The sequence below is a fragment of the Tachypleus tridentatus genome, chromosome 6 (assembly GCF_004210375.1).
Source record: "Tachypleus tridentatus isolate NWPU-2018 chromosome 6, ASM421037v1, whole genome shotgun sequence".
Lineage (NCBI taxonomy): Eukaryota > Metazoa > Arthropoda > Merostomata > Xiphosura > Limulidae > Tachypleus > Tachypleus tridentatus.
The window spans coordinates 103,147,608-103,159,880 of NC_134830.1; the positions used below are offsets into that span (position 1 = coordinate 103,147,608).

Here is a 12,273-nt window from a genome sequence, read left to right on the forward strand (position 1 = left end):
ATCTGAAGTTCCATGGTCTGCGTCCCGTTGCCACGAAAAAAACAATCGTCCTTCAAATTTTGGAACAATGGCTATGTAATTAAAAATAACTGTTAGAAAACATTATTATTATTTTTTTTTGCAAGAATAACCCAAAGGCTAGCGATATTGACCAGTTGCTTTCCCGCTAGTCTAGCATTTGTAAGTTAGGAACATTTGATGAAGATAACCCTCATGCAGTAAGCCCGGCTTGGCCAGGTAGGGAGGGCGCTTGACTTGTATTCTAAGTGTCGCGAGTTCAAATCCCTTTCGCACCAAACATGCTTGCTCTTTCACCTATTGGAGCCTTATAAAGTGAGGTTCAATCCCACTATTCGTTGGTAATTGAGTAGTCTAAGAGTTGGAAGTGGGTGGTGATGATTAGCTGCCTTCCCTATAGCCTTACACTGCTAAATTACGGACGGCTAGCGCAGGTTGCCCTCGTATAGCTTTGCGCAAAATTTAGAGCTTGATTATATTTCCGTTAAATTTCCATTGTTTACGTTCAGCACGTGACCCTCTTTGTAGCCTTTTCCATTTAAGGAACGGGATTTCTTGATGCAAAAGACAGAAAATCAATTTTCCACTAAACGATGAACAACGCCTCGTATTTCTCGGCCAATTTCTCCTTTCAGATTTTGCGCCCCACCTTTTCACAGCTGAAGCCAGTCGGAGGGTTAGAACTTGTGACGTCACAACTGGATGTCCGCGTCGCTTCCAGCTGACACCCAAGACTGCGTTTTGCAACCATTCTCTGCCACAGAAAACTTCGTCGCTATCAAAATAAAACACATTATTGGAACGGTGGAGACTTTCTTCGTTTCATAATAACTGTTAACGGCGAGAAGAACCACAGATACAATCTCAGACGACGTGAAGACTGTTTTTTGGTGTTCATTGTTAGCTTCAAAATACAAAAATGCTACGTAGAAACACTAAACGACTTATCAAGTTCATGAGCACTGTTACCTTAGCGCTTCTTTTAGGTACCTTTGTGTTGAAAACATTCCTGCTTTCTCATCCACATCAAAGTTCAGACGGAGAAATTTTGAGCAGTGGCGGTATAATGCCACGCCCACCTGGAGATTTAAAAAGGACAAAGGTATACATTTTTATTTTATCATAGGTTTATATGATTCTGGTCTTGTAATTTTTGGTAGCATGCGAAAGAATAACCGATTTCTTTTTATTATTTTTCAACAATTTTAGTATGATGTTTTAAACAAATATTTTTAATTGCACCACTAGTGATGTTTTACATACCAAACTGTAAATTTCACATTAGCTGAACTTGTAAGGGATTGTTAACGTGGAAAAATATTTCTAAAATTATGATACCACTAAATATTAGAAGTGACATTTTACACTTGTAGTGAGGCTTACGATATCAGAACAATGTTATTGGTGTTTAATTATGACAATTGATACACTTGGGAAACCTAATAGTCTACGCATTTCTTTATGTTCTTCATTTCAAAATAGTAATCTTTTATGAAAAACTTGTGCGCGATATTTATGATACCAAAAGAAAAAAAGACTGTGGGGTTCTTATGTAAAATTGAAACCAACAAGTAAGTGTAACGTTCACAAAAAATACGTTCTTACACGTTGCAGAGCGTGAAAAAGTCTACCTCGACATAAAGAGAAACATAAACTAGGTACATTTGTTCTATCTTACCAACAACACGGATATAAACAAGTAAACAAACATGTGCACATCTTATTAATATGCTCGGGTCTTCTATTCGAACTAACACTATCGTAGTTAACAATAAAAAACATTACTATTGATTTTTTAATTAAACATATCTACCCTAATGGTGCCAGTTATGATCTGATTAGCATGCCTGGTCTGCTATTCCGAAGATTCATGGTTCGCGTTCCATTGCCGTAAGAGCGAGCTTTGCATTTAGGGCCTCAGATGTGCTATCGCGGTCACATTCCGCTGTTCAGTTGGACAGCAACAACTCATGGATTGGAGATAGGTGCTATTACTAGCTTCCTTCTTTTTGTGGAAGGAATAAAATGGGTGTTCCTTGGCTTGCATTCTGTTGCCGAAAAATCACGCTCTGTACTTTGTGGTCATGGGTGCGTTATAATAATGCCAGCCAATTCCATTATTCAATAAGAATAGCCTTAGAGTTGGCGATGGATACTAACTGGTGTAGTTTAGTTATGGAAGGCTTTGTACGTGGTATTTATGATAGTACAGTTTTAACTATCAGAGATAAATAAGAAAGACTGTGGGTCTTCGAGTAAACATAAAACCAACAGGTAACTGTAACGTTCACAAGAGTAACTACCTTCTCACGTTGTGAAGCTTGACGAAAGATAAAGAGACTCTAGTTGTTTTGTTTTTTTCAAAATTAAGAATGGTTAGCGCAGATAGCCCTTGTGTATTTCTTTGTGGTTTTCTAAAAGAAACTAAAACAAACCTACTTCCCATATATATAGTGCATTCACAAATTTTCAGCGCTATGTGCAAATAACTCTGTTTATTTTCTGAATCATTAAAAGAATCTTAGTAACATGTGTGCCCCCGCTGATACAGCGGTAAGTCTACGGATTTACAATGCTAAAATCAGGGGCTCGATTCCCCTCGGTGAACTCAGCAGATAGCCCAGAGTGGCTTTGCTATAAGGAAAACACACACACACAGAGTAACATGTGAATCAGTGCTGTTTTAAATGTTATAAGTATTTATGGTTAGTGATATCACATATAATGCATTTTTTAAAATATATAGATGCTTGGAGTAGGAAGTAGCAAAAGTTGTATTATTTGTTTCGTGTTTGTAATAGAAAAATTTACTTTGAAAGAGATGTTACACAGGGCAGTCCCCAGGTGGCACAACGGTATGTCTGAAGATTCAGAACGCTAGAATTCAGGTTTCGATACCCGTGGTGAGCTGAGCAGAGGTAGTCATTTATATAGCTTTGTGCTTTATTTAAAAATAATCAAACAATCAATACACAGGGCATTAAGTTTCATCGAATTTTCTGTCAAAGTTCCGTGATGTTGTTAGTATGAACATTTTTCTCGCACTGATTTTTCAAGATTTGTGAAATTAACATACCATTTAGAATTTTAGAAATATATTTATTTTTTAATCAGTGTTTCTTGCAGTGTGTTGATTTCTGTTGACGAGAAGTTAAACTGTTCATTTCTAAAGGTTTTGTTTCCTTAAACGCTACCAACGCTACATGGACAAATTTTCAGCAAGATAGTAAGAAAACGAAAATGTATATAGAATTTTAGGCATTCCATAGAATAAAACAATTTAACCAAGACGGTTAATTGCTCTTTATTTGAACGATTTGTATAAATAATGTAATGCAATATCATTTCATCGTAAATGAATTTTAAATTCTAGAGAACGAACTGTCTAAAAACATATAATGTCATAAACCAATACTTAAGAAAATTTAAACCTATAATGAGTAGAATGCAGTGAATTAAAAGTTGCATAATAATATTCCCGCTGTCAATACTATTTTTAACTGAAATCCAATTAATATTTCACGAGATATAAAGAGATATAGCCTAATCCACAATCTTCATATTAAGCTAACAATGCAAAATAATCTTCATAGGTATAAAATTATATTATTCTTAACATTATAGCCAATGCTGCCATGTTGTAGTCTGTCCAGTTGCAGTAAGAAAGAGGGCCAAATACTTCTCAGTATTTTCTAGTGTAATTTATATAATATTACGTTACATGTTTACAAGGCTTGCTCTGTTATATCACTTGACATTTTTGACGTCACATCTTTATATCGCTGAACCCTTTATTCTAATAACACAAATTATCTTTATTGACAATTTATTATGATTTTTAAATTTAAGTACACATCACTTTTTGACTGTGTTTCTATTAATGTATTCCGTATGTTACATAATTTTAAAATGTTTAAAATAACATTTGCAAAATGATAAAGTGAGATTTAAATCCACACTATCAGATGACACTTCTCCACAGACAATTAATTAATTTCTACTCAGTAGAATACCCTTTAACATTATTTTTTCCACCAACTTCTAAACACTGAAGTCATTATCTACTTTAATTTAGATCGTAGTTACTTCCATTAATGACTGTCTTTTGCTCTTTATTTACATACGTTCTTGAGGCTGTACTGACTGATTCGAATGTATATCTTCTCTAATATTTTGTTTACATTATGAATAAGGATATCGCTCGTTTTTCTTAAAGTAAAATATATATGAATCTACTTCTCTTAACGTGGTGTAAGAGTGTCAGATGTCATGACAGTTATTTCAGACCCTAAATTTGATCAGTATGTTCACTCAAGCAGAATCCTTATGTAATGTCCTTGGTACAAGTACATGGGAATTCTAAAGAATGATAAGTAGTCTCACCCTGGTTTATTGATAACTAATCAACACGGGTCAGTGAAGCATTACTATTATCATAGTTTTGAAATTTACATTCTGTAATAGCTCCGAAGAATTAGTCCCACAAATTGAAAAAAATGACTAAATATTCTCTTTTTCCTAACACTTTTGCAGAGCACTGTACGTGGAAATCATAACTGTTTATTTTATGATGTATAACTGCTCTATAACTGTTCATGTAGAAGGTTTAGAAAGATGTATTGTTCTCTTCCGCCAACTATTTTCTACATAAAATTGCACCTAGAATATAAGTTATTTCACAAATTAAATTTTATTGTAGATTATTTTCTTACGTAATGTACCAGTTGTATTTTCAACGTCTGTTATTTAACTGGTCGATTATAATTAAAAGAAGTCAGTATTTCGCTCTGTAACTTGTGTTTTGTATACTTTGTGTCTTCCGATATTAGGGATTTGGAGTTGAGTGCTTTGACTCAAAGTTCCAAGACTCACTATCTTTCGCTGTCTGCAGCTAGCAGCCTAAAGAGTATGAGATTCTGATAGTGATATCATAGAAGAAATTTTGTTGTTTGACCCATTTTTTACCACTGTTAGCCACTCAATCTCCACTCTTTAGTCAACTCCCATCCTAATAGCACAGTGAAATAATTGTGGACTGTTACGTATTACAGTTTCAAGTAGTCTGAAACTAAGTTGAGTGATGATTTAAATCGAGAAGTTAAATAAATCCTGATATGTATCCAGTTTATGATATTTGCCAACAAGGTTGATATACACAGTTTTTTCTTTAATATACATACAATAACACAATTTACAATATCGGTTATTACAACTGATGATGTATGTATAAAAGTTTTAAAAAAATTGTAAAGAATTTCAAATCTCTTTTCTGGTTTGGAAGTTTTTTTGATGTCGTTTCGAGAGTTCATCTAATTTCGAGTTCACGTATGCATAATTCTTTTAACAGGGAGCTAGATAGCTCTGAGTTCTTTGCTTATCACACATCAGGTTTTTCACAGCTGAAGTTATATAATGTCCTCCTAAAAATACGGAATTCGATATGAATCCGCTGTAGCTAAATGGTTTGTAATGTTTCAATTTTACAAACGTTTCTGATCAAATATTTGAAGTTTCCGATTAATAAGCGTTAATCACAGTTATAGCTTTCAAGGTTTATAGTATAACAACTATAGCAAACCAATAATATATACTGTCTCTTGACATGTCGCGTTAGTTACGTTTATAGGCGTGAGGAGAGTTTCTAGAAATTTCAGCCTGCATAACAGTATTGACGATACACTAGTATTTAGGCACACATATTTATTGTTGATTCTTACACTCGAGAATCCTCTACAACTTTTGTGAATAGTCGGAAATTTCACAATACAGGTTTAACAGCATAAGTTATATCGATTTATAGATATGAATTTAACTTAAATAAACATATATATATATATATATGATAGTAAATCTGTAACAAGATTTGTACGGGTAACCCTTTGTGTAGCAGCTTGGTGCTTAAAAACACAAAAACAAAAGAAATCTTTAGACAGTTATTACAAGTAACAAGAACTCTAAATTCTTATCTGAATAGTTCATCAATAACTAAATACCCATCCTCCTCTCATGTGAATCTCATTCAGGCGTATTCTGGGAAAAATGAGCCAAGGCCAGCAACCTGAAGTTGTATCTTCCGTTTCGGTACACTAAACAGGTCGCCGTTTGTATTTATTTATTCTATTTGAAAGGTATCCCATAAATATTCACGATATTGTCTTTGAAAATAGCTCCTGACGGACGCAGATATTCAGGATGGTAGTTCTGAAGCTTTATTAATATCGGTTCTGTACGACAAACTCTGATACAAGTAAAAGTTAACTTTTATTTTTTTAAATTCTAATGGAGAAACTTTTTCAATTCAAAATTACCTCTTAGAAAATTCGAAAATTGCTAACAAAATTAAACTTTTATTTGTAGAAAATGAGGACTTTATACTGATGCTCTTGGATGGCTCACCGGTAAGTCAGTGGCTTTATAACACTAAAATCTGATTTGAATACCCGCGGTGGGCAGAGCATAGATAGCCCATTGTACAGGTTTGTGCTCCACAACAAACAATCAAACATACGGAAATTGCTGGAAGGACGAGTTTTGTGCTCAAAGTGCCAAGTAATAATATCAAGAAAAAAGTTAAGTATTTTACTAACACACAGAATTCGTGCGTTGAATATTGAAAAAATATTGTTTACTAGTTATTGCATATTTTAGCACTGATTATGCTTATTAAATAGAATTTACAACGATTGGTCATTTAAAAAATAAAACAAGTATATTCAAGGCGTGTTCTCTTCAATTTTAAGACCACATTTATTTTATAAAGTCATAAGTACTTCATATAGTGTTTTAATATGAACAAAAATGGATGCTTTAAAAATAAGATTTTATTTCTCTCTAACATGAATCCCCTCGGTGGACTCAGCAAATATCCCGATGTGGCTTTGCTATAAGAAAAACACACACACAAACACACTCTAACATGAATTATCTAGATCTAGTATACGGCCTTTTTTCTTTCTTTTCAGTACTAATAAAAATGTTCCCTGGTGGGAAAACGTTAAGTTTACAACGCTAAAATCTGGTGTTTGATTCTCTGTAGTGGACACAGCAAATATAGTCAAATGTGGCTTTTTCTAAAAACAAACGAATAATAATTCCAGTTGACTGAGTCATTGCTATTTTCAAGTGAAACTAGTTTACAGTATTTTATGTACGTTTCATGATCTTGGCGTATGCGCAAAATATTTATAATATTATTTCTTTTTCTTGCACAATTGGCTTATTGCAATGTAAAAAGAAAGAGAGAGAAAATAGATAAACAGATTGAGAGAGAAACATTGATATTGCTAACGTGTTAAATTTTCTTACTTCACAAAAGGACTATCGCACTATGAGTATATATTAACAAATGCCGTATTAATATTTAACAGCTTCGTTTTATTTATTCTATCTATATAATCTTCATGTTTATTTTCGCATCATTGTGAAAAACTTCTTACATCCGTCACCATTTTGACCTTTTTCAGAATAACTGTAATCGTAAGCATTTCACAGTTTTAAAGTTTGTTCGAAGTGAAATTAAGTATTTACTGCAAGTTCCATTATCTTATTTGAATGCATGCACATATACAGTCAGTTGTTTTCCTTCATTTGTTTTAAGTTGCATAATATGAAAATTGAAATACAGTAATGGGGTCATTATATATATATAATAAACATACATACCATGAGGCTAAGGTTAAACTGTGCTTGAGGAACTTTTCCAGTAATATTTTAACTGCAGTGAATATCTGTAACGGCTGTGTTGCACTCAGACTAAAGTATCAAGGTTAGTTATAGATAGAAATCCCAGGCTGGAAAATATTAGTTGAACATCTTGTTATAACTGATAACTTCATTGTTGTTTCAGATAACCATGTCTAAAGACAATGTCTAACACTTAATCTGAAAACGCCCTTCATTAAGTACTTCAGAGAACACAATCGATTTCCATCTTTTCCACAAATTTGCCCAATTTATTTCTTTTTTTTTGGCTACATTTGTCTGAAGAGAGACATTAACACAAAGAATGAAGATAAATTAACGCTTAGCATTACTATAAATGGTTATATATGGTTAAGTGTATTCCTAAGTATGTTTTAATTATGAGTGCCGCAACTTCTACAGAAAGTAAAGTTAAAAACTATTATTTTATATTAGTAATCCTTTTTAATAGATGTTCTGGCATGAAAACCATTTTAATGCTTTCTCACAGTATATTTTTAAAAAATGCATAGACTACAGAAAAAGTATTCTGAAACAAGAAATAAATAGTGAGTGGTGAATATGAAGCTTCAAAGACTGAAGACGTTGTTACGCAATTATCTCGTACAACTTTCTGGTGTATTATGTTACAATTTCAAATTACCGGAAATTTTAATTTAGAAGTTAAATTAATGTTGATATGTATCACATTTATGATATTTGCCACACAATTTTCTTTCTTAAAACAAATATATTTTAATTACAAGCAACAAAATAATTTATAATAACGGTTATTCCAAATAGTTATTATAAATAATGATTCATATACCTTTTTTTTTTTTAAATTACAAGCAATGCTGAATCTTCTATTAGGACTGGAACTGAATATTTTATCGACGGTTTACGATCAGAGAATTAATTCTGTGTTGATGCATGGGTACACTTCATTTAACGGGAAACGAGGTATCCCTTCACACACGAATTTTCCCACTGATGTTGTGCGATGTCTTCGCAGAAATACTAATATTCAAAGTTAATTCGCTGAAGTTAAACGGTTTGTAATGTTTGAAATCTATTAACGTTCCTCGTCAAATATTTGTAATTTTCCGATTAATAATAACAAACCAACAATATTAAACTGTTTCTTGCCGCGTCAATTTCTAAACGTGTAGGGTGAGTTTCTCTAAAGTTCGTTGGGGGAGAAAAATAGAAAATAAGTTAATGCTTTCAGAAAACATATATTGATGATTGTTACACTCGAGAATCTTCTACACATTTAGAGAGTAGCGAGACTCTCGCAATACACAGTTAACTATATATTTATTTTAATATTTATGTTTGTTTCTGTTTAATATATTTTAAAAGTTATTTTCACATAGCATGGTAATAATTAAAGAATTGTTAAACAACGTTTGAACGTAACTATGACAATTCAAAACCTTTGACCAGAAATTGGTGCATTTACTAGCCATTGCACCTGATAGTTAAAAATGAAATAATAGTTTCGTGATTGCGAAAATTCTGGCCTAAAGTGTTTCTGACTACCAGAATGTAACGGCTTCTTGTCTTTTTTTTTCAACCCAGTCATTCGTATTCGTGCGGACAAAGTTCTGTTTCACAGCTTACAAGTCACGATCTATGCTAATATAGTTTCTGGTGTTTGCGTGTTTAAGTTGAATTGTGTATATACCATTAAATGCATTGATTTCGTAGCTGCAATGAATTTGTTTATGGGCAGGTTGACAAAAAATAAAATATTGTATCGAAGTTCTTACAGCGTTCGCTCTACTTCCTCAACGTTCAAAAAAAAAAAGAAGAAAGAATCAGATGTCACAATGAAATATAGAGCTATTCACAGAAGCAGAAATTATGTCTATTAAATCAGGAAGAATAAGAAGTACGCAGCTTTTCAGTTTGGTAGAGTTAACAAACCAGAATCACGTAAGAATCCAATATACTTGCATTACTGCACTTACCCTACATACAAAATTTGTAGAAAGTATAAATAGAAAATTATTTTGTTTAAATATTTATGTATAAATCAACGTACAGTTTTACATCACTGATACTTCTAACTTGTTATCGAATTTTATCAACTCAAATGTTGGAAATAGTCGTCAGAAATGTGAATCCATGTCAAAGTAATGTGAAATAAGGTATACCTGATAGATAAATACTGTGCATGTACTTTTCTTTTTACAATCACATCGGGCTATCAGCCACATCCACTGAAGGAAATATAGCCTCTGATCTTAGAATTGTAAATCCTAGCACGGGACATCTCACAAATAAAATAAGATTGATCAGATTTGCTGAAATAGTATAGTTTATATTATTCCAGAGAATTAACTATTTATGTCAGTAATAGTGATAACAGACTTTTGCCCTATTCCAGATTTTATAGTGTGAGTTTGATATTTTTCATGTTCTTTGTTTTTAACGAACTGTTCATCCTGGTCGTCGTGTAGTACTAATAGCAAAACTAATTTGTGTCTATTAACTTTAAACTTGTTTATTTGATACTGAGAAATCTGCTGCATACATAGTTTACATGATATAATTGTTAAAACACACTAAAGCTTTACTGATATTATTGGTATAATTTTTAGATCATATATTTGACGACTTTATTTTTTAGAAACTGAATTTGTGCATGAAGTCTATCCAAATAGCTATCTATATATTATATATAAAATGATGCCGTGTCTTCAACCACAAACTGGATATTCACCTGGACATATAATTAAATTCGGAAGTATATTGGTAAAGATTCTGATGAGTAATAAAATCGAATTTAATTGGGAAGACGTATGCTTCTAGTTTGGTGTTGCTGGTGTACTAAAATATAGGTTATAAAAACAACAACAAAGAAGTATAATAAAGAATTTCTCAATTTTATAATGATGAAGTTAAACTACAAAAACTGAGATGCTTAACATTTTAAAACCTGTATCCCTTAATTAGCTCAGACTAATACAACTGATTTGCCAAATTATTGATAATTTTTTTGTTTTTATTTTATACAACTTTGTTGTGGTTGTTGTTGTTTTACCTTTCTGCTTTAATACTTGTTGTAACATTAAAACTTTCTATATCGCTATAGCTGGCTAGGTTACGTCTATACCGATCATCACTTACTTTTATAAAATTTAAAAAGGTTTTATTGTACTTGTTATTATTTGGAATTTTATTGTTTTACTTACATGAAATTACTTGTGTTAGGCTGTGTATGCGTGTGTGTTGGAGTGACAAATATTTTTTATATGCTCACTTATTCCACTTACAAAAAAAATATTAAACCTGTCATTTAGCCTGACACACACACACAAAACAATGAAACATGGTTGTTTTAAAATTATTTCCGATTTAACTCGTTCTAGCTAATTAGTGAAGATTATTTTTCTCATGCATTTGTAAAAATATATTATGTAATTGGATATATCTAAAAGATGTTTTTTTTGTTAATAATTTATACATATATATGATAGAACAAATATTAAACTTCTATCAATTCTTAATTCAATACTAAGTAAAGGCTATCACTATGGAGAGTTATGAAGTTGAATTAGTTGAATATATAAATCTGTTGCTGTGGGCTATGCTTTGAATGTTTTACTTCGAATGTTAGCTGAAGAGTGTATGAACACAAGATCAATTACGTTTGTGAGACAAGGCCTAAAATGTTCTAGTTGATATCACAAAAATCTAGTACCTTTGCGAAGTATCTAGAAGCAAGATTACGTTATAAATACGAAGATCAGTTAAGCATTAAATTGAGGTCTTTAGTCAGTAGAAAGCTGATCATTTAGTTTAATTCAGTGAAGTATTTGGTTCTGGGTTGGTCGTCGCGTATATTCATTTTCTCGATCAATTTGCTATGACTTGTTGTACAAGAAAATTTATTTTTCACATTAGTTGTAGTACCATTAACGAGGTATTTCCGTTTGAATGCCACTTTGAACTTGCGCCTGCAAGTTAGAACAGTTCATACAAGTGAAAGCAGCTTGTAAAAATGTTAAAGAAGAAATAAGCTAATTAGCTACCATTACGTTGACTGCACTTTGCCTTATTTTTACCAAATAACTTGAAAGAACCAGTCCAGCAAAAACAAATAAACAAACAAAAACAACAAACAAACAACGGTAGAGCATTATTCTTGTAAGTGCTGAGATATCACTGATTACTATTTTAGCGGCTTATGTCATAAAACCTGTTTTGTAGTATATATTGCAGTTCTGCCCATGTGATCAAGCGAAGTAAATATTTTTAACAGTTAACTGCTTTTATGTAACATTTTTATAGATAATTTAGATAGCCTTTATGATGAAAAACAAAGTTGAAATCTGTAGCAACTTTATGTTGCTGACTTTACATGAAGAAATAATAATTTTGGTAATATATAATAAAATTATAGGTACTCATCACTTTTAATTTAAAAATCATCCATAGGCAAAGCCTAAGTATGAAATAATTTGTTAAAATGTCCAGAAAAGAGAATAGTTAATGTACCTTAAATCAAACACCTTTATATTTGTTTAGATGGTGGTGGTGTTTTTGTATTAATAAAGATTCTTT

The 12,273-nt window shown here is 32.0% G+C and overlaps 1 protein-coding gene across 1 annotated transcript in view; it reads left to right on the top strand.

Annotated features, from left to right (window-relative positions):
• Positions 1-459: 459 nt before the first annotated feature.
• Positions 460-12,273, top strand: part of LOC143253216 (putative polypeptide N-acetylgalactosaminyltransferase 10) — an 85,712-nt gene continuing 73,898 nt past the window's right edge. Inside the window, exon 1 of the mRNA XM_076506682.1 lies at positions 460-1,120. Within this exon, the coding sequence (XP_076362797.1) occupies positions 938-1,120 (183 nt within the window). The 5' untranslated portion in view covers positions 460-937. The remainder of the gene's footprint in view (positions 1,121-12,273) is intronic.